The sequence below is a fragment of the Juglans microcarpa x Juglans regia genome, chromosome 2S (assembly GCF_004785595.1).
Source record: "Juglans microcarpa x Juglans regia isolate MS1-56 chromosome 2S, Jm3101_v1.0, whole genome shotgun sequence".
Classification (NCBI taxonomy): Eukaryota; Viridiplantae; Streptophyta; class Magnoliopsida; order Fagales; family Juglandaceae; genus Juglans; species Juglans microcarpa x Juglans regia.
The window spans coordinates 13,743,693-13,765,624 of record NC_054597.1 but is presented as its reverse complement, the minus strand read 5'-3'; the positions used below and the strand labels follow the sequence as shown (position 1 = coordinate 13,765,624).

The following is a 21,932-nucleotide window of genomic DNA, read 5'->3' as shown; positions in this document are numbered from 1 at the left end:
CTTATCTGGAAAACTTTGATATGCTCATTTGGATATTATTTAGCACGCCAAAAAATTATCATTCTCCCGCTTTCGATGTAAAAAGTAACTCAAATCCCTGATATGAAAACTTTGATATGCTCATTTGGACATTTTACTGTTCATTGTTAATGTTTTTTATTCTTTATTATCAAAGAGAAACTGTTTTGAAAAACTTTTCACTGTTCATTGTTAGTGTTTTTTTTACTGTTCATTACAATTGTTGAAAAACTTTTGAAATGAGATACAAACTTAAGAGTGGCCGTTTGGATACCCTTGCGAAATGAGCCGTCCAAATTTAAATAAGATAATTTGTATCTTATCTGAGTATCCAAACCAAACCATAATCTAAAGATAAGAGCAACAATATAATAACAATTGAAATACAACTATTTCATAACTTGATAATGAAATATTTTTTTTAGATTTTGCTACATGGAAGTCGGTATGTTAATACATTACTTATTGTGTGATCCATTACAAATAAAAAAAGTATCAATTAGTTTTTAAAATAATATTTACAATCATAGAGTGTATAAGCGCTACACACTCTTTTAAAATAATGATTAAATATAAGATTCATATGAAAACATTAATTTTTTTAATAGTGGACTCCACTCTTTTTCAAAAAGAATGCACGGCACTTACATAACCCATGATTGTATATAAAGATTACTCTTATTTTTAAGTTTAAAATATTAAAATTAAATCAAAAGTCAAATTTTTTTTATAAAAATTAATATTTTAATATTTATTTATTTAAAACTTGTAAATAGTTCCTATTAAAAATTAATATTGTTTATATAAATTTCATATTTACTTATTTTTAAAGAAATATAAAAAACTTGTCGTGCAACTATTATTTCTGGGGCTAAATTACATTTTTAATTGTTTTTAACACCCAAGAAAACGAACAATCCAAAACGAAAAAGCGGTGCTACTCCACCGAAAGTTTGTACCAGTGTAAACCTTTTTTTACTTTAAATATTTTTTAAAAAATAAAATTTTACAAATTTTTAAAAAAATATGTACTTAATCATTAAATTAAAAAAAATTTAAAATTCGGAGAGCAGTGTTTCTCAAACAAAAGTCCGTACATTCCTACGATTTCCTATGCTCTCATTCTTGTTGCTAGGCAGCCCCAGGAGGCCACTGATTTCTCTGATTCAGATCTCGTTGTTATTGGAGATCCGACCCGGACAATGAGTCGCTACGATTCCAATCCCTTCGACGAAGAAGAGGTCAATCCTTTCGCGGTGAGTTCTACGCCTACTTGTACATGATTTTTACATCTTTTGTGTTCAGATTTTGGTGGTTGGATTTAATTTTGTGGAATCGTGAATGTGATAGGCTGTGGACTCGTGGGATTTGGTTGTTTGGTTACCATATTGATTTAGTAGTTAGATCTGCTTTTGATGCTTTATTTCTGGCGGAATGAGAATTCATAAAGCGCAATGTATCCTGTATTTTCCTTCTCTATGAAGTTAACTTCCTCTATTTAGTTGCTGAGGAACCGAGAACAAACTAGAAGTTTGTTTTATTATATATTCCCTTTTCTTTCGTAATTATTTAACTTTTATTTTTACTTCAACTTTTTTTACTTATAAAAAAAAAAGAAATTACTTTTCATATGGTTTCTGCTGTTGAAGCAAATTAGTTCTCTATTTTCTTCATGGCAATGTCTTATTTGTTACATAAGAATTTGTGCTCATTTTCAATTTTTTATCGGTAAAGATGAATTTTACTCGACATACTTTTTTTGTAAGTAATTTTACTCGATATGTTTAATAATGTCTGATAGTCTTTATCCGTGAACATGAGAAAGAGATGTTGAATTTTGTCTAAGCAAGACGGAAGAAACTTTTAGTTGTACAATAAGCAAATTGAAATGTATAAAGACTTCATAGCTTATTTTAGGATTACATGGAGGGGAATGGCCTACCGAGGTGTTTATGTTTTCATTGTTTTGTATAATCGTGGAGAGCTTTCTGGTGGCCATAGATGGCAATTTATTTTGTTGTGATTTGCTTAATTGTGACAGAGTTTACATGCTCCATGTACTCTTTGGCTGTTCTTTATATTATTGCCTTTAGCTTTTTCCATTTTTTTATATGCCCCAGAAAATTTTAAGTTATTGATATCATAGGATTCGGCAGCTCAGGGGAAGCGATCAGGGCAATCAAACCATGGTGGAGGTTCATTAAGTTTTGGGATTATTTTGCATTGCACTTGGTCTAGAATTATGGATGGCATTAGTTATTGGACTGATAGACTCATGCGTCACAATATTAAAGAACTGGAAAAGTTGGATTTTTATGCATGTAGAAATCCATTTCCCTCGTTTGATTGATCCATTAAAGTTTTATACTTCATGATGTGGAAATGAATTGGCTGAGCTGTTGAGTTTTGTCTAGAATTTAGACTGACTTAAACAGGACCTTTTCTAGAATTCAAAGCTAATTGTGGATCTAAACTCTAATTCATGAATTCATAGGATTTTGACTTCTATGATGTATTAAAAATTGTCACTGGTAGATTCCAAGCAACTTATTTCACTCTTGTTCTTTTGTTCCTTTTACTTATGCTTAATCTTTGTAGACATTGACACTGTCTACAACACTTTTCTAGCTTGTTTGCTTCATAGATTTTTTTCTGGGAGAGTGCCTTTAGCATTTATGGTTGAATTTCGTGGCATTTTACCTATTCTTTTGTATGCATGTGTCATCATGCTGTAGTGAGTTGATTGTGGCTTCAGATATACTGACTCCATAGAGCTTCTTATGAAATTATTCTCGACTTTCTTAGAATCCTGGAAGTGTTGCTCCTGCAACCTCAAGGCTTTCACCCCTGCCTCCTGAACCTTATGACCGTGGTGCTACAATTGATATTCCTCTTGATAATGCAAAGGTAGATTGAAGTACTGAAAATGTTAAATTATCAAGTCCATCTTGGTGCCTATGAAAAAAAAGGAGATTCTCTTGCCTTTAACATTTATGGTTGAATTTCCTTTTCTAATTTGAATTTATTTCCTGTTTAACTCAGGATTTGGAATCAAAGGAGAAGGAGCTCCAGTCTAAAGAAGCCGAGTTGAAAAAGAGAGAACAGGTAATTACTCCTAAGAGTGCATACTTAGCATCTGAGCATGGATTAGTAAATTACATACCTGCGATTTGACAAACACTATAGACCAATATTTCATAGAATGGTACTAAAATTACTACAGGTTTGTTAACTTTAGGGTGTGTATTAGCCAATTAGTTTCTACTAGGTAAAGTGCATGTTAATTCATTATTGTAACTGCAGGTAGGGCAAGAATAATTAATGGCCACTTGTTGACTAATTTGGGGTAGTAACATATTCAAGTTCAAAACTTTATTATTTTCTTTTGTTCCCCTAAAAATATTAGCTTAATATTATTCGCAAACTCTGTGTTATGTACCACCACATGCATATAATGGTATGTATATATATATATATATTTATTTATACTCTGTGCTTTTACTTTGCTGTGTTTATGTTGAAACTAGATTTGAAATTGTACTCCATATGTTGTGAGCATGGAATTTTTTTAGTTTGCTTGTTTCATGGGCTTTTATATATAAACTGTACTTAATTGATAATCACATATCAGCTTTCATGATGCTTCACAGGAACTAAAGCGGAGGGAAGATGCAATAGCAAGAGGTATTCTATTTTTTATATGTGCTTGAATGAGGGGAATGTGCATTGCCAGTTTCCATTGCAAATTTTCAATATATGTTATTTCTTCTGTTTTGCAGCGGGAATTGTTATAGAGGAGAAAAATTGGCCCCCATTTTTTCCTCTTATCCATCATGACATTGCAAATGAAATACCTATCCATCTACAAAGAACTCAGTATGTTGCTTTCACAACATATTTGGGTATGTTAACTACACATCCCCTCTCTTGGCAGTTCGATTCAGTGTTTCAATGGTTGTATACTACTTATTTTCTTGTCTTAATATTCACATAGCTTTCTTTGTAAGAAGATTAGTTCTTGAACATGCAAATTGATGTTAAGATGTTCTAGAATTTTCTGGAAGTTGAATCTAGATGCATTAAATTTTAAAGGCCCTGTTTGGATAGTGAAAGTGTTTCATCTCACCTCATCTCATTATTACAACTTCCCAAATTTTCACACAAAATATAATAAACAATTCAGCTTTTCAAATCCCAAAACAATAATAATATTAAAAAATAATATTATAATAATATTTTATTTAACTTTCAACTTTCATCTAAAACCATCTCATCTCATCTCATTATCCAAACCGCACCTTAATCACACCTTCTACTTTGTTATTACTAGGTGAAAAGCTAGATTTACTTTTTTGATAGGTTAAAAAGCTAGATTTACTGGCATCCAAATTCCAACTTGGATTGTTTTACTTTTCATTTCAAAGAATCTGGTCGGATTCTAAAATAGCCTGGATAAATCCTAATAGCTGTAAAATGAATTTGACATTCACTAAATGCCCAGTACCATAAAAACACTGAAGCCCACATCTTCTAATATCTAACATAGATTTGCTAATACCAGCAGCATCATCTGTACTTTACTCCATTGGTCGATTGTATTTTATTTTCATGGCAATACCTTTCATGAATTCCTTGTATCGCTAAACTAGCATGCTTAGGCATTGCTCTTGTATATGTCCTGTATACTTGGGCTATTGCCTACTCTTTTGATCAATAAAAATTTGTTTACTGCTATAAAAAATACAAGCAGCATCATGTTTCTGATAATACCCAAGAAATAAAAATGCGAGTCAACAAAATTATTAACGTCAAGCATCAGTTCCATGTTTCGAGACTTGGAATCATATTTTTTAATTCAGAAGTAGTATTATTAAGTGCTCAATATCAGCATATTCTGCAGTGAAAAGTGGGGGGGGGGGGGGGGGGGATACACCAATATAGCTTGAATCATGTCTCAAGAAAAACATCATGTTTAAAAGGTTCAGTTTTCACATTTTTTATTGAGTTAACATTCAGGCTGTTCACAGCTGTCACTGCCTTTCCCTTTTCTTGTTTGGTTCTTAATTTGTTTAGTTTGCTCAAGCTGGCTACCTGAAGTTTCTTTTACACGTTATTTACTAGATATTATTTTGTAGTAGGGACCTCTGTGGTTCATGATAAAATGGTGTTTCTGCTTGCAATGTGCACCATACTAGGAAATGACACTACCTTAAATTAACAACGGGTTTCAATGTGCATTTTGATTACGATTTAACTGCTAATTGTTTTGATGACGTGGAACCTCACCAAGGCAGGGCCCTTCAAACTTAGTCCCGAGGAGTGAACCTTGGATAATGACCCTCACACTTCAAACCGCGTATCTGGTAATCCAAGGGAAACTCATAGAGCAAAGGATGTCTTTGTCTACAATTCATTCCAAGCCCACCCTTTCACCACTAGGCTGCACTCTGATGGGTGATTATGATCTAAATGTTAATAGGAACAAAATATAATCTTAACAGCTAGATCTTAATAGAAGCTGCACAGTGAAACCTATTTGGAGGTTAGGGTGGATATCACAAGTTTTCATAGTTTGGAGTACACGTTGGAAAAGTGGTAGTTCGAGGATGTAATGTGCAATTATCCCTTTTCTTTTTATTTGTACCCTTGGAAAGCATGATTTATTTCTTTTGTTTTTGGGTTTTATGCTTGTAAGACGAACATTGAAGCTTCTAGTTGGTATGTCTTTGTTCAATTGTTTGAGACAGATCTTCATGCCTTTTTTTTTTTCTTTTTCAGTTTTTTATTCAATGTTTTTGTATAAAGGATGTTGTGATAAAAATGGTCAGAATGTCCCTGTTTACTTTGATTAAAAAAAAAAAAAAGTGACTCTGAGCTTATGAACTCTATATCATGTTGTAGGTTTGGTTGTGTGTCTCTTGTGGAATATTGTGGCAGTTACGACCGCTTGGATAAAAGGGGAAGGTCTGTTTTACATTTTTATGCCGGCAGATAATCTTGATTCATAACAAACAACAGTCTTGCGGGATTTGGTCTTGAACTTATCTTCTCTTGTAGGCCCAACAATTTGGTTTCTTGCTATCATCTACTTCATATCAGGGGTTCCTGGAGCATATGTGTTGTGGTATCGGCCTCTTTATCATGCTATGAGGTATTATTCTGTCTGATTTCATAATGCTCCATTCTCTTTAGGGATATGATGCTGTATACTATTCATATCATAGTGAAAGAATAAACAGTTCTGTAAATCAAAAGCCTAAGCAACCATTGTTGCTAAAAAAAAAAAAACTTAGAAACTAAATATAGTCTTCATTCCAACAATATCATACTAAGCATGAGCTCTCTATTGTGCTAAAGGCACCTGTAAAAGCATCTTGTAGATAAAGATAATGCTCCATTCTCTTTAGGGATATGATGCTGTATACTATTCATATCATAGTGAAAGAATAAACAGTTCTGTAAATCAAAAGCCTAAGCAACCATTGTTGCTAAAAAGAAACTTAAAAACTAAATATAGTCTTTATTCCAACAATATCATACTAAGCATGAGCTCTCTATTGTGCTAAAGGCACCTGTAAAAGCATCTTGTAGATAAAGGATTTGGCCCATGACCGTGACCTGTAGACTTGTCTTTGACAGTCTTTGGGTAGTTAAAACATAAAAACAAACATGAATTGAATACTCTGTAAATTTACATACATCATACAGTAACAATAGTTAAAAAAAATCTTTTTTCTTTGAAAAATATCGATAAAACATTTTACACATCACAAAGCATTTTTCATTTTTTCTCTTTGGTAGCCTACACACAATTACGTTTGTGTGTGAGAGTTGGTAATCATAAGGATCTCGACTCCATCTGGTGGCTGTATGGGTGGAGTCACATTTAGAATCATTTCATGCATTCATACATAATATTCCTTTCTGTTTTGGTCTATTCTTTTCTTCTCGTAACATGGCATATACATACCATAAACTTAGCAGAGTATACGACTTGAAAACAGTTGAGTAAACTTACATTACATGTTATATATTTTATGTATGTATGACCCGTTATGTACAAGTTTACTCAAATGTTTTTATGTTGCATGCTTCCACTACATTATGTACTTATAAAAAAAATGTCATACATGTTAAGTAAAGGGGCTTTCGAAGGAAGGCTACTATCATATACTTGAAGACTATATCGCCTTCTTCATATGCTATAGATGAGCTTGCTATGGGCTTCCACTATGTTGCATGCCCCACCAACAAGATTTTTTCTTTAAGCGTAAGTTTTGAGGCTAAGTGGCAGTAGACTAGACTTACTAATAAACAAATAAATATAAAAATAAAAAAGAAAAGACCATAGACTTGACCTATGTTGAGTTTCCTTTCCAATGGCTTAAACCTTGCATTTTTGGCTAATAGCATGTTTTTTAGGAAACAAGAAAGGTTGCGTTAGTGAAAATGATGATTATCAGCGTCTCAGTGTGTCAATAGTGAGTTGACTCTGTGTATGTCCATGCCAACTTGCTTGTAAAGCACTGTCTATATTTTGCCTAATATTTTCGGTTGCCATGTAGTGCTTCATTCAGTGCCTTTGCAGGGAGTGAATGAAGAAAAAGAAAAGAAAAGAAGATATTTCTTTTTTGCTCCTGTAACATTGATTATATGAACTTTTTTATTGTTTTTTCTGACATATCAGGTTCTCTTCTAAAATTGTGTGCCATCTCCTGTTATAGGACTGATAGTGCTCTGAAGTTTGGTTGGTTTTTTCTGTCTTACGTGGTAAGTTAATTTATATTCTTGTTTTAGATGTCGTTTCTGCATAGAAGATGTGTTGGGATTGCTCAATACTGTTGTCCTCCATGCAGGTACACATTGCGTTTTGCATCTTTGCTGCAGTTGCTCCTCCCATTATTTTCAAAGGGAAATCCCTCACGTAAGATTCTAGTTTTTTCATTGGCTCTTCTTTTGCAAGTAGGTAAAAAGTCTGGATGAAGAGAGAATGAATTCACATTAGAGAAAATACTGTTCAGAGCACTGGTATTTCCTGGTGTATTAATTATTTCCTTCTGTACTCTGCTGCTGATTTTGTACGGCGTGCTCCCGTGGACAGAGGTATTTTGCCTGCAATTGATGTGTTAAGCGGGCATGCTTTGGTGGGGGTAAGTTTCAAACCATTGTATATATCTATATTGACTTGGATGTTGTCACTAGACCACTAGAGTAGCAAAACAATTGCTCTACTGGTATAGTATTGTGTAGAATGAAATCGGACAAAATATACCTTGATACTACTATCATAGATAGTTTTAAATGTTGCCAACTGTAAGAGGAAAATGGACTGGGACATGAATTGTTGTGTTGATGTTGACGGGTACTTCAGACAATGCTTTTGTTCTTACTTGCAGATATTCTACTTTATTGGATTTGCGTTTTTTTGCCTTGAATCATTGCTCAGTATCTGGGTTATTCAGGTTTAACAATTTTGACTTAAACTCTGCATAATTGTGGGGGTCACGGTACATTTTGGTTTCTGAGGCTGTCTTATCTGGCTCTATTCTGCAGCAAGTTTACATGTATTTCCGAGGCAGTGGCAAGGCTGCTGAGATGAAGAGGGATGCAGCAAGAGGGACCATGATGGCAGCACTATGACCTTGAACATATTGAACCGAGATGTTATTTGCGATTTGATCTCGCCTGATTTGCCCAAAGAGTTCGATATCTTAAATCGTTCTTTCCTCGCCGGTTCTTGGCTTGCTTTGCAGTCACACCTCTTGATGTATTTCCTTCTGTATTTATGTTTTGCTAATACGATGAATGTAGATTAGCTGAAACACATTTATGTTTCGCCGGTTCTTGGTCCGGTACCATATAGTTATTAGCTGAGAAATTGAGTCATTAGATTGTATTAATAGTAGCAGCATGTTATCCCACCACAGTCATTGAAGGACTTCAAAGGAATCAGATGTCGAGCTGCCCACATCAACATTAATTTACATGATCAAGTCGTGCCTAATTGTTTAATTGCTTGTACTTCCAAAAGAATGTATGAAATAACGCTCATCCCCCTCCATTTGGTGCTCTGTTGTTATGTATTGTTCATCCCAGATATACAAGCTTTTACACAGCCCCTTTATAAAACAATGGATCCTACCATGAAAAAGTATTAAAAAAAAAAAAAAATGTACCTTGTTTTAGTGGGACTCACTTTTCTACAAAGGGCCTATGTAAGGTTTGCACAACTTAAACTTGTATAGCACTACTCTTAAATTTATAAAATAAAAGTAATATATCCAATTAAATTATTAATTTTATTTAAAAAATAATGTTAGTTAAATTTTAAATTAGCATCAAGATATCTCTAGCTTTAATTTGAATAAGGTTGGAGAGAGCTTGCACATCATTTCAGTGTGAAGCAAACTGATGATGTCGTTCTCAATATATAATGGTAGGATATATATAATCTTAACATACAAGTAAACAATCTGCTGCTATAATCAGCATTATGATTTGTAACGACTCCTCTCTCTCTCGCTTTTAATTAATTAATTATTTATTATTGTTTTTCACATTATTAAAACTATGATGTAACATTTGAAAATCGATGGAGACATCTCTATATTCTATATTCTATATCAGTACAATAAGTCGTGCATCTTAACTCAATTTCAAAATCGAAAGAGCTTATTCATTTGATTGATGATACGTGTAAAATCCTATTTTACAGCTTTTTATATAATTATATTTTAAAATAAGGATATTTTTGTAAATGATATTATTTTTTACAATATATTTTTAGTTTTTACACTAAAAACTTTTAATAAAAAATCTATTTTTTACTAAATTAAACTCTTATGATGAGAAGAACAAATGAAATATTTGAGAGAAAAAAAATGTGTAAGGTATAGAGCATTTTATTTTCTTTGTTTCTTCATATAAAAAAGAAAATAAATACATGCACGTCATTATGCAAATTAACACGTGTATATGTTGAAATTTTTGAAAAATTTCTCAATTATTATATGTATCTATTAATTAATTACATGGAAAACATACAAAAAGGCTATCCAAGGTAGCCCATTGGCCGGCCCCTTGACTAGGACTTGCCCATTCTCAAATCCAAACCAAAATCAACAGGTACCAACCAACTGCCACCCACATATTTCAGTTGCATTAAAACCCCCGCTTAGTTATTACAGGATCATTACCAGCCCTTCCTCTTGTCCACGTGACGCACCAGATCTTGCTACCATCCAGGCATGGTTATTATTTCTATCTGCATTATTACACGTGGAACAATACCACAAGCCTTTCAGACTTCAGTCACAGTAGATCAGAACAGAGAAGCTTCAAAGCTACGCATTTTCCCTCTACTTAAATCATCCAGCCTCAACCACATTACATCAGTCCAACGGCTGCTATGCCTACGATGCTCTCCAAACTCGCTCGACCTCGTATTGTAGCAGCAGCAAGTTTCACGTGATATATACATTATACCCCAAAATAATACAATGGTCTGTTTCTGTTTTCTGGTCGATCAACAGCGGAAGGTGCGTCGGAGCAAGCCGGCGGCGGGAACCTGTTCGCGGTGCGGGAGCGGGGCAAGCGTGGCGGATATGAAGACAGCTACAAGATTTTGTCATGAGCCTTTCTATTGGAAATCCTGGAAAGCCATCATATGCACATTTTGTGGAGCCGTTCTTCGATCCTACCGATAGATCATAGAGTTTTATACAGGCCAACCAGCCAGTCTGTACTTGTTAGTAATTTGCATATATCCTGAAACTGTCATATATTGTATGGCTCTACAGCCACCGCTGATAACTCCACTGGGAGCTAGTTTATTTTGTGTGTTTGTATTTTTGACTTGTTTTTTACATACATTTTTTTTAACACTTTTAAATACTTAAAAAAAAAACACACAATTATTAAAAAATATTTACTTAATGATTGAGTACAAAAAAAAAATAAAAATAAAAACAGCGGAAGTTACCAGCGGGATCCCAGCATTTTTCGTCATACATTATTACATAGGAATAATAAACATTATTCAGGAACTAATATTTGAAAAATCATAGAGAAAATTCTGAAAAGCTTACTAGTTAGTTTAAGACTGATAATTTGGATGTAAAAAACTAAGCCAATTAAATGTCAAAAAAATATATTCACCTTTATTTATCAGCATCTCATGAAATCATAAGTTGCGGTAGAATAAAGAGATCATAGAAGTGTTGTGAAATGTTATGCAAAATACACGCACTAACAGTGAAAAAGAAAGTAAAAGCAAGACAATTAAGCACACGATGTATAATATACGTGGTTCAACAAATTGGCTATATCTATAGAGTTGTAAAAATCTTATTAACTAGAGGAGATTAGAATCATTCAATCTCAACTCACATTCTCTAGGGCTTTTTGTCCTCTTATACAATATGCACTTACTAGACAATTGTTCTCTCTCAAAAAATATTTTTGTCGTTCAACACAAGTCTAATATGATATATTTATAGTGAGTGGCGTTGGAAACCTAATTTGGTAAAAACTGCGTACTTCACTCGAGTGAAAAGTCAAATGAATATTGGCTCGAGTGGAGTGCCGAGCGAATATCAAGTGAACACTAGAATTTCTGTCACCTCGAGCAAACTCAATAGCGATATGTCGAGCAAACTTTGACTTGAGTCAACTTTCAGCAAATATTTTTTTTAGCTCCAAAATCAATCTCTACATATATCCCAACAAGAAGCCCATGTTAGACCCATCAAGATCTCACCCCTAAAGACCCGCGAGAAGACAGTATCTCTTGCGTTTTCCCATAACAAGAAGCAATAACTTGAGAGCAGGAATGATTCAGGTTGGATTGGAGACCAAAATTAAGGAGGTTTTTTTTTTTGACAGAAATATTGATTGGTGTTTAGATATATAGCAGCAATGGATCAGGCATTCATCAACTTGTGAGTCGACACCTGGCTTTATGGGAAGCAGTTAAAATAGGTAGGATTTAACGAAGGCATTTGAGAAGAACATGAGGCGAAATGTAGATCAGGCGTGGGCAGAGATATATGGTTGGGAAATATTACTTTCTCCTCCCATTTGTACCGTTTTATTTGACCGTTTAGTAATTTTTTTTTTTTTAGTGATTAAGAAAATGTTTTTAATTGTATTGATATATATATATATATATATTTTAAAATATTTAAATGTATTAAAAAAAGTAAAAAAAAAAAAAAAGAAAAAAATACCACCCAGCGGTAAAAGTGGTTAGGTAGTAAAATATCTGAGGTGGAAGAATCTAATGCAGCTAGCTATAGCGATGTGTGTGACAATTTGAGTTCTAGAGATCGGGAGATGAGTGGTGCCCACGTGCCCCTTCGGAGCCATGCATGTAAGACACTCGCTTTGTTCTGACAGTGCAATGTGTGTTGTTTGAAGGTCGTCAAAAGACAGATAATTAAATTAGTATTTTTCGTTTCAGGAGAAAAAAAAAAAAAAACCATAAAAAAGGGTATGATGTGTGTATATATATATATATCTATGGATCTTGTATTTTATTTGTATGTCTAAAATAATCAATTGGGCTCCAATGAATCATGTATTTTATCTTTATTTTACATTTTGTTATAGTTATTTTGATGCTAAAAATCTGTGGCCTGATCAGCATAACCCCAACATCTAAAATGGAAGTCTGGAATTCGAAACCCCCCTCCACATATAAAAAAAAAAAAAAAAAATTACAGTTATCCTGATCTACATTTAGTTGGCATTATTCATCCTATGTAAAATTTATTTTATTCATTTGATCTCTTTCCACTTTGTCTTCCTATTAACACTTGTTAGATGAAATGGGTTTTAATATTTTGCTAGATTCATAACTAGGAATGAAATGATTTCCATGCATCTAATATTTCTAATTATTTTTATCTCATAATATATAGTCACATTTTTTTTCATCTTTTGCTTTCATTTTTATATGATTATATATTGCAAATATAAAAAGATATGGAGATATTGCAAAATCTTAGAAAACAAAATACTTGAAATTAATAAAATATTAAATTGTAAATATCAATAGTTAAAATATAAAAAATGAATTTTAATGATGTATTATAAAAAAAATATACACAAATTATGTGCTCTTAAGCCTTGGAAGGGGAAATGAGAAAAGGGAACCGATATCAACAACTATGGTGAGTTGTAGAGTCCAAGAGATCATAGCCCATGTTTGATCCATCAAGGAGCCTCAAGCCCAAAAAACCGACAAAAAAAAAAAAAAAAAAAAAAAAAGTGTAGCGTTTTTCGTTGGCAACAACAGGTAATGCCTTGAAAGCGGGGATGATTTAGGTAAGATTAAAATGGAGTTTTCTAGCTTAAGATAAGATAATTTTAATTCACGAAAATTTAGAGGTTGGAGGACGCCATACAATCGCTGAAAATATTCAGATGTAGGGTGGTAGAAATCGCTAGATGACTACGAGGGTGATGTAGTGGAGAGGTGTGAGTGAGGCTCGTTTGTTTTCAGAGATGAGATGAGATGAGTTGAGATTAAAGTTAAAAAATTGAATAAAATATTGTTAGAATATATTTTTTAATATTATTTTTATTTTGAGATTTGAAAAAGTTGAATTATTTATTTTATTTTGTATGGAAATTTGAGAAAGTTGTAACGATGAGATGAGATAAGATGAGATGAGATGTTTTCTGAAAGCAAACGAGACCTAAATCTTGGGGGTAATGATACCCTTACTATTTCCCACTATCGGATTACTATCTAGTCTACATGGCTTTATTTTTTCCTTTTTGATCTATTTGACAAGTCTACATTATGTCTATAGCCTCAAGGTCGGGTGATTTTTGAGACTCTCTTCACTTTTTAATTGAGTATTCGGATTTGCTTAAGTGGGTTTTTTCTCTCTTCCCTTTGCACTCTATTTTGTTATTTTTAGCATATGGTGTCTTTGTGGGGTTCTTGGATCCAAAGAGGTGGGTCTTTGTTTTTGGAGATTTGTATCATTACTTTACTTTGCTCTTATCACTTGCTCTTTTGGCCTTTGTGCATATTTAGAGCTATGAAGAATCTACATTTTTGTGTGAATCTGTTAAATTTCTCTCACTTTTATAATGCAAGTTTGGTAGTGTAAAACTCAACTTTGGTAGTGTAAAATGTCTACAAATTCTATGTTAAGCTCAGCTTTTAGATCAACATCTACGGTGTGGTGTGAAAGCAAGTCTACAAACTCTTTGTAAGGATGCAAATTATGGTAGAAGGGTTTTTATTTGTAAGAATTGGCAAGTAAGATGCCATATTTTAACCATGTCTTTGTGCTTGAAAACCAAGCTTGACCCATATGTTTGTTGTTTTGTTTTGCAGTATGGCCTGTCATGCAAGTTTTCCACTTGGATAGGTCTTGAAATTCCTGAATATGGTATGGCTATAATAGAACATCTCCAAATAATGAACAGACTGTTGATGGCAAATACTAGTCAAAACGATATATCAATTGAGTAAGCGGCATCTAAGAGGTCGACAATGGAAATAGAAGCTACCCAAATAGAAATTCAGAATAAAACATGCAAAACAAAGATTCTCTTGTGTAGATATAGGGCAGGTTCCATTTATAGTGTCGTGGATTTCTTTTTTTCTCTATTAATATGGATGCTGCTTTAATTTAACCAATCAATGAGGTTGGAAGTTTTTCTAGTTTTTTGTTGAAACTTTGTTATATGATGTTGGACTTAGACTACATATTATGTTTGGTATTGTTAATATGAGGCAGGGAGATTTGTATATGTGTGGTCCTTCAACAGTGAACATAGTAGGATTGTTTAAATTCTTATGTTTAGTATTGTTAAAAATCTTTGACTCGATAGATTTTTTTTAGCTACAAACAATAGTGAACATATGCAAGAAAATATCAGTGCACAATATAATAATGGCACTCCCATTATATTCGGATTAAAAAACGAAACAAGAACATAAACAGTGCTTTAAAATATATTAATCTTGCTCGTCTTACGTGTTATTTTATTTTTGATACCTTTGAACGATGTTAATAGGTTTCTTATGCAAATGGTTGCCCCTGGGATTATATGAGAAGCTCCTGGCATGATACTAGACACTCAAAGACATCCATAAAAGAATTTGAATAACAAATTAAAATCACTTGTATTGATATTCAAGTTAGAAGGAAAATATTCAAGTGATTTCTCCATACTACAAGAGGTGCAACGCAAAGTACCCAACAAAAGTATCCTCACCGTAGGAGGCGCGATGTGGAGGTGTGCTCAAGGGTTGGGCTTGACGTCTAGGCTCGATGTCTCTCTCAGGCCAATGCCGTACTGTGGAAAGAGGGACTTCTGAGAGGGAAAGAGAAATCATGTGCAAGAGTTGAACTGTCTTAGGTTGATAACGTTTATAGTGGCTTGCCGTCGGCAAGGATGGACATTCGCACTGGCTAAAGGCGGGTTTTGGGCGGGAGGAGAAATTGCCACTTGAATAAAGGAGACGATTTGAATAAACCTTCATATCTCAAAGAAAGCTTATGAAAACCTCAATCAAATCTTAAGTGACAAAGTAGTGTAGACAGAGAGTAGAGAAGCAAAGCAGTGATATAGAGAAGAAAAGAAAAAGTAAAGCCATGTAAGCTGGGGTAGTAAACCGGTAGTTGAAAGTAGTAAGGCCATCATTATCCTAAATCTTGAAGATTTGAGTCGAGGAATTTGTTGAAACAAACATTGTGCATGATAGTTTGAGCTCCAATAATGGAAGGTGCATGGGCCCATGTGCCTCTTTGGGTGACAGGTGAGACATAGGACCATCATTCTAACTTGGTGATATAGAGCATGATGCTCGGAGGTGGCAGATAATTCATTTTCCATTATAGGAAAAGAAAAATATACATATAAAAAATATATATATACAATAATGGCTTCTGAGCTTTATAGGTAAAGGGGGAAGAGAGAAGAGTGGGAGCGTGGAACTCCTCATCCACTCAATGAGCATCTTATGTGGGTGAGAAAGTGGTAGGTTTTGAGAGAGAAGCATTGATTTTACACTCACAGAAGGGGGGGGATCCATAACAAGTTATTCAAACACCTTTCACACTTCAAAAAGTAATAGCTACGGTCTACTAATCCCACCATATTGAATATTCCTGGATAATGTGGACTACAACACTAAATAGAGTGGGGTCTATATGCTATATTTATATCTCGAAGAAATGACTAATGCTAAGTGTACAAGTTTTCTGCCACGTCGGGTTGGTCAACAGCCGATGTTGACATTAATATTTAACCAATGTCAGCTTATCCTGTCCATGCCCCTATTATAGATATACATATGAAAATTTTTAAAATGATAATAGTTTTATATGATATATTAGATCTATTTTATAAGCATCAACCCATATTTATTTTTAAATTTGCTTTTGTTAAATGACTGCCTCTACACCTCTCTCCCTGTGAAGGAAGTCGCTCGAGCCAAAAGACAGCCATATAATTGCTTGTTAATCTTTTAACCATGTTCAGCATTGCCCAAGTTTAAAATCGGCTGGGAGAATCTGCAGTTGTTTTAATAAATTCATGTAGCCCTTTGGAATAGGGATAGGAACAATGGTTACTGATTGATTCTTCCTCATTATAGACTCAATTTATTTCCACTAATGCTTACATTTATTTAATTCAAACCGTGAAAAGAAATTCGGCAACAGTTTTTGGGGAGTAGAGTTACTTACACTCTGAAGAATATCCAAAATCTGCAGAATCAAATCCAATAAGCATTGAATTCAGTAGTACATCCTCAGTAAGCCATTCCCTACAAATCTAAGCCAGCAAGCACGTTCAGTACATCCTCAGTAAACGAAAAGAGAGAGGCATAGCTCGTCTCAGGGGACTTCTACTTCTTCCTTGAACCATTTCGCTGCGGTTGTTAGACAATTTTATCCATCTACTCACAATAATTGGAAAATCTACATCAATAATAATTCTTTAAAAAAGATGAACCAATAAAAACAAAAAATGGGTAGAACAATAAAATCAAGCACGAGCCAAATATATAAATGGAAGGAACAAGTTACTGAATTTGATAGTGTTATAAACCAGTCCACGTGAACAGCGAACACTGATGAACAACCCAGCAGGGAGGGAGGTAAACTCATATCTGCTGTCAGCTGTAAGGTAGACAAATGACTCTCAAGAGCTTTTCAAATGTGGGTGGGCTTGATTGACGGATTAATGCTTTTGGAGACTCAAGTCTTCGCATTCCTAGTAAAGTCGATGCAGGTTTGGCAGCTGCAATCAGAGAAACGACAGATTTCACATCCAAAACAGACACAAGAAGTGCAGCCCTTGCATGTTGGAGAACGCGTGCAGCCCCTGTACACTCTGCGACTCGCTCGCTCCTCGTCATCATCACATGTAATTCTGAATACAGAAAGCCGTTGTTTCACATGAGTAACTATGAAACTCAACCAAAGACGCTACCATAAGAGTTAATGCCTACTAAAATCACCAGTGTCATACAAAGATAGATACATAAATATTCTTGTACATGAAAAAAGATATACAGGAATGCGTAGTGATTTTGGTACGTGAGTGTAGATGTGTGTGGGTGGGTGGGAGGTTGCACCCCTTGTCCATTGCATTTTGAATAACGAGGCCTTGAAGATATATTATTGGCAGTGTCCCACTAATAACTTTGCAAGGCTTCATAATTTTAAATGTATCTAGTGCAAGATAGCTGGCATAAAAAAGTACATCACTCATAGTCTCCAATTCCCTTGATATCTCTCTCTTTCTAGTCTTCGATAACTTTCTAGTTCTTCAATGCAAAAAGTCCACTCAGAAATCCCGATGGCTTTTGCTGCACTCCTTCGATTGATACCTTAGACAATCCTATCCATTTTTCATTATCTTATCTGTCAAGGCTCAACAAGCACCATACCAGCATTGACACATACCCACTTCAATAGTGTTTCAAAGTTCAAACACGAGCAAACATCTTTGTAGCATTAGAAAGACAATGAGAAATTAGCTGATAATTAGTTATTAAAGAGTAAATAAAAAGCCAAGCAAAGTTCCTGGAGCTAGGGAGCATGGAAAACACTACATACTAAGTTGAGTATGTCTTCAATTTTTACATATCCGTATATTATGATAAAGCATTTGTGGCCTGAAGTGCCTGAAAGGTGAAGACCATTTTTTCCAATCACAATCTTAAGAGTGAGAAGTTGAAACCAGAAACATATAAAAAGCTCCTCTTAAATTATGCCAATGCAGAAAGATTCCACTTCAAGGTCCAAGATAGGTTTACCTTCAGTCTAAGACTTAGACTACACAGGATCATTTGCATTCCATCAAGAGGCCATAATGGTATGAAAGAGCTAAGCTACCTTTTATTCTCAACTCAGAGAGCCAAAATCAACATTTTACATGTATAAGAAATTCTTCCATATCCTATATATGAAACTGTGGAAGCTTGCAGAGGTTTTCCCCAATTCCCTCACAGGAACAAAAATTACCTTGTGAAATTTACTTCAGGCTTCATTTGACATACTAACAACATCTTCAAGATTTTAATGATTACTATGAAAATGACACACCATGGCTGAGGTCCAGACCTAACCAGACCAGGGTCCCCCAAATCTATTAAACAAACTTGCATCTTGAAAAATCAATTTAGGGACAAATCGGAACCTTCCAGGTCACTTACAATCTAAAAGATGCTATTTTTTGTAACAAAGCACAAAGGTATCCTATGTGGAAAAGAAAAATCTACAGTAAAAGTAGAGATAAAGAAACAAACAGGCCAGCACATTGAATGAGCATAATGCAAGCCATTAGAAAAAGATTTATCTGATTGAAAATAAGAAAACTGCAATCATTTCAGTCCTGATATGCACTGACACATTTCTAGATACCAATTCTCTAGGATAAAATGGTAAACATAAGCAGCATGTTACTGAATGGCTCATATCCTCATATATCAAATAAGAAATTCAACATTATTATTTTGAGGATAAAAAAGAAAACAGAATTCAATGTAAGGGCAAACATACTTATCATATGAAAGATCAGAACATTTCCAATTTACATCTGCCAAAGCATCATGATGAATGCGACATTCCTCTTTTGTTCGCAATCGGAACCTACGCTCCTTGTTGCATCTAGTACAACGAACAAACTCATCACGGTGAGAAACTCGTCCATTATGGGATCTGTGGGACCCATTAGCATTTTTTGATACTTGGTTGTAGTATTTGAGCAGCACTGTCTTAAACAATGGAACCTTCTCCCCATTAACTATAACCCAAATATTATTCTTCCATTTCCTAGCTGTCTCTCTTCCAGAGTGCTTCTCAAATGCAGCCGGAGTCAACTTGTCTAGTCATTCAAATAGTCAGTAGAGGAATTAGATGATCAGAACTATAGCACATGCTGTACACAACAGAAAGTATAGCCCGCATGAGATTATAAGAATGAGTGAGAAGACGTGATAGACCAGCATCCTTACTAGTTCAATACATTGCATTTTTAAAGGACAATGAATCAGAATTTGGTAGATATTGACAAAAGGATTGTGCTAACCAAGTTAAAGTCCCTAACAACTGATCCAGTCATTACATCTACAACATTCTCTTGAAAGAGCCATAAGATGACCGACAGTATGAAGAAGAAATAATGGTTAGGGACTGATAGTAGGCAGGTGGTTCTTTCAATTCTGATGATTGGGATCAGAAATCAAATTATTCAATCAATCAGAAAGATATATTATTTTTATTAGAACATTCACATCACAAGTGGTCGATTAATTAGGTCGTCAAACTGAGTTCAGGGCTTACAATCTTTCAGAATACAAGTTTGGCATTGCACAAAGAAATCTTCAAGCAATCCTCAAGAATCTTTCTAGGTGCTAATCCAAAAAGCTGTCATTGCAAGCCGGATACCTAAAGCTATATATATATAAATATATATATATATATTAATAAGTAGATACCTAAAGCTATATATATAGGCGGAATGCAGCACCTTATTAAATCCTCAGCCATCTATGCTACCCATGAAACCTTCAATCTAGACACTTGCACCATGGAAACGAAAATGCATGCATACCAAGAGATGCATGAACCGCATATCAACTTGGCAAACCATGGCCACGATTGTTCATCAGAATTCAAGCTCAAACTTTGATCATTGCCCGAAACGATCAAGGCCTAAGAACAAACGGATCACCATAGGATTATCAAAAAGAAAAGAAAATTTTCATCAGTGACTCCAGTGGTAACATACCAACGGAACCGAGAAGAGGAAAACATGGAGAAAACCATAAAATATACAACCAATGCTACATCATCCCTCAACATTATACTCTGCTGAACAGAAAGAGCAGAACTTGGAGGGTAAAAAACCAATCTCAAACTAGCCGAAGAGATTGAAATAACAACCATAATGACAATGCAGGTTTCATTCAATGATACGTACTCACAGAACACCACCGTATTAAACAAAACAGCCACGTTTCAATCTGAACCGGACCATATCCTGTTGGCCATATACATAACTGCACTATATTGTGTTGGAACATTGAAGATAACTCCTTCACTCAGACAAAACAACATACACTTGAACTGTGGAACAGAAAAACAATGAACAACTTGCAAGGCTCTCCATCACCAATAACTCTACTCCCGAAGCAGATTAAATAACAGAAAGTGGTTCACATCAACGTCAAACCCCAGTTCACCACAAATGGTATATGCACACGCATACACGCATCCAACATGCATAAAATCAAAACTCATTTCCCAAAAAGAGCATGATAAGGCGGAGAGAGAGAGAGAGAGAGAGACCTTCCTGACAACCAGGGGTGCATTCACAAGTGATCTCAAGGTCACCATTTTGGAAAACCCTAAGCCTCCCAACGGCGTCACCATATCTGTGGCTGGTACACCCACACATGACCTCTATATAGTCCAAGCCCCACTTCACCTCACTCATCTCTTTCAGCTCCTCATCGCTAAACATCACCACCAACTCACACTCTCTCTCGGCCCCATTAGCCATTCTCTCTCTTTCTCTCTCTCTCTCTCTCTTCAAGCAGAAACAAGAAAAACACTCTGTTCTTGAACAACAAAGAGAACGAACCCCGAAAACCCTACAAGATATTTAGGAGAGAAATCGCAGACAAAGTAACAAAAAAAAAACCCTTAAAAACCGAAAACGAGTACTCGGGTATAAGAGAGAGAGACCCAGAAGAATATATAAAAGGGGTAAAGAGACGATGTTCAGAAAGCACGCATCTCCAAAGGGTCACTCCAAGAGATCCGGTGGAGAAAACGTTGAGAGATGGAGGGAGAGAGGGAGAGAGGATATCAGAGAGTGAAGGCCCGGGTTGGGTTGGTGTCTTGGTGATGCGTTTGGGGTTGGGGTTGGGAATGAATGAGCTGGCGAAGGGAGAAACAAATGTCGTGGGCTGAAGGGGCGAAGGGTGGGGGGTGTTAAAGGACGCTCCGCTTAGGGTGCTATTTGCATGATATGACATGAGAGAGAGAGAGAGAGGGAGAGAGAGATCAGTGCTTTGGGTTTTGTGAGGATCGAAAATCCCTCTCCTGGGATGGGGAGCAGACGAGGTTTGGTTTTTTGACAAGTAACTCTTGTAGAGTCGGTCCCCCCAACCCTTTGTTTTTTTTTTACTGGGCCACGTTTGTATTGGTGGTTGAACTGTTTTTGTAAGGTGTTGAACATTTTAGGCCATGTTTGGAACATGAACGCACGTCAATTTATTTCAAATCAATTATTAATGTGATTTATTATTTTTTTAATTTTTTATAAAAAAATTAAATTCATCTCAATCTATTTTATACATTTAAACGCATATCTAATTTATTTATATTCAATCACATCTTAATAAAACTCACAAAATATTACTATTTAAT

The 21,932-nt window shown here is 34.8% G+C and overlaps 3 protein-coding genes across 4 annotated transcripts; 2 read left to right on the top strand and 1 right to left on the bottom strand.

Moving 5' to 3' along the window:
- Positions 1-1,066: 1,066 nt before the first annotated feature.
- Positions 1,067-8,998, top strand: LOC121253266 (secretory carrier-associated membrane protein 1). The gene is made up of 12 exons (XM_041153265.1): positions 1,067-1,274; positions 2,824-2,925; positions 3,061-3,123; positions 3,669-3,702; positions 3,798-3,920; positions 5,920-5,982; positions 6,076-6,169; positions 7,743-7,788; positions 7,875-7,942; positions 8,120-8,168; positions 8,415-8,480; positions 8,572-8,998. Exons 1-12 carry the CDS (start codon positions 1,221-1,223, stop codon positions 8,656-8,658), a joined length of 849 nt encoding a protein of 282 aa, XP_041009199.1. The 5' UTR covers positions 1,067-1,220; the 3' UTR covers positions 8,659-8,998.
- A 1,462-nt stretch (positions 8,999-10,460) lies between these two features.
- Positions 10,461-10,819, top strand: LOC121252887. Its single transcript, XM_041152718.1, has one exon. The coding sequence runs from the start codon at positions 10,518-10,520 to the stop codon at positions 10,722-10,724; it is 207 nt and encodes a 68-aa protein (XP_041008652.1). The 5' UTR covers positions 10,461-10,517; the 3' UTR covers positions 10,725-10,819.
- A 6,210-nt stretch (positions 10,820-17,029) lies between these two features.
- Positions 17,030-21,633, bottom strand: LOC121253224 (protein ULTRAPETALA 1-like). 2 transcript variants are annotated; one of them, XM_041153202.1, is made up of 3 exons: positions 20,847-21,633; positions 19,056-19,380; positions 17,030-17,421 (listed from the first exon to the last, which is right to left on the bottom strand). In XM_041153202.1, the coding sequence occupies exons 1-3, from the start codon at positions 21,058-21,060 to the stop codon at positions 17,247-17,249; spliced, it is 714 nt and encodes a 237-aa protein (XP_041009136.1). In that variant the 5' UTR covers positions 21,061-21,633; the 3' UTR covers positions 17,030-17,246. The 2 variants fall into 2 exon arrangements, with proteins under 2 accessions (XP_041009136.1, XP_041009137.1); XM_041153203.1 differs by lacking the exon at positions 20,847-21,633 and adding an exon at positions 20,479-20,830.
- Between the last annotated feature and the right edge of the window lie 299 nt (positions 21,634-21,932).

Excerpts from the sequence above, each read along its gene's own strand:
- LOC121253266 (XM_041153265.1), top strand. The coding sequence starts at position 1,221 with ATGAGTCGCTACGATTCCAATCCCTTCGACGAAGAAGAGGTCAATCCT. Across the intron at positions 7,789-7,874 it reads GGTTTTTTCTGTCTTACGTG|GTACACATTGCGTTTTGCAT; the intron begins GTAAGTTAATTT and ends TCCTCCATGCAG. Across the intron at positions 7,943-8,119 it reads TTCAAAGGGAAATCCCTCAC|AGGTATTTTGCCTGCAATTG; the intron begins GTAAGATTCTAG and ends TCCCGTGGACAG.
- LOC121252887 (XM_041152718.1), top strand. The coding sequence starts at position 10,518 with ATGGTCTGTTTCTGTTTTCTGGTCGATCAACAGCGGAAGGTGCGTCGG.
- LOC121253224 (XM_041153202.1), bottom strand. The coding sequence starts at position 21,060 with ATGGCTAATGGGGCCGAGAGAGAGTGTGAGTTGGTGGTGATGTTTAGC. Across the intron at positions 19,381-20,846 it reads CACCCCTGGTTGTCAGGAAG|ACAAGTTGACTCCGGCTGCA; the intron begins GTCTCTCTCTCT and ends TTGAATGACTAG. Across the intron at positions 17,422-19,055 it reads TCTGATCTTTCATATGATAA|AATTACATGTGATGATGACG; the intron begins GTATGTTTGCCC and ends TTCTGTATTCAG.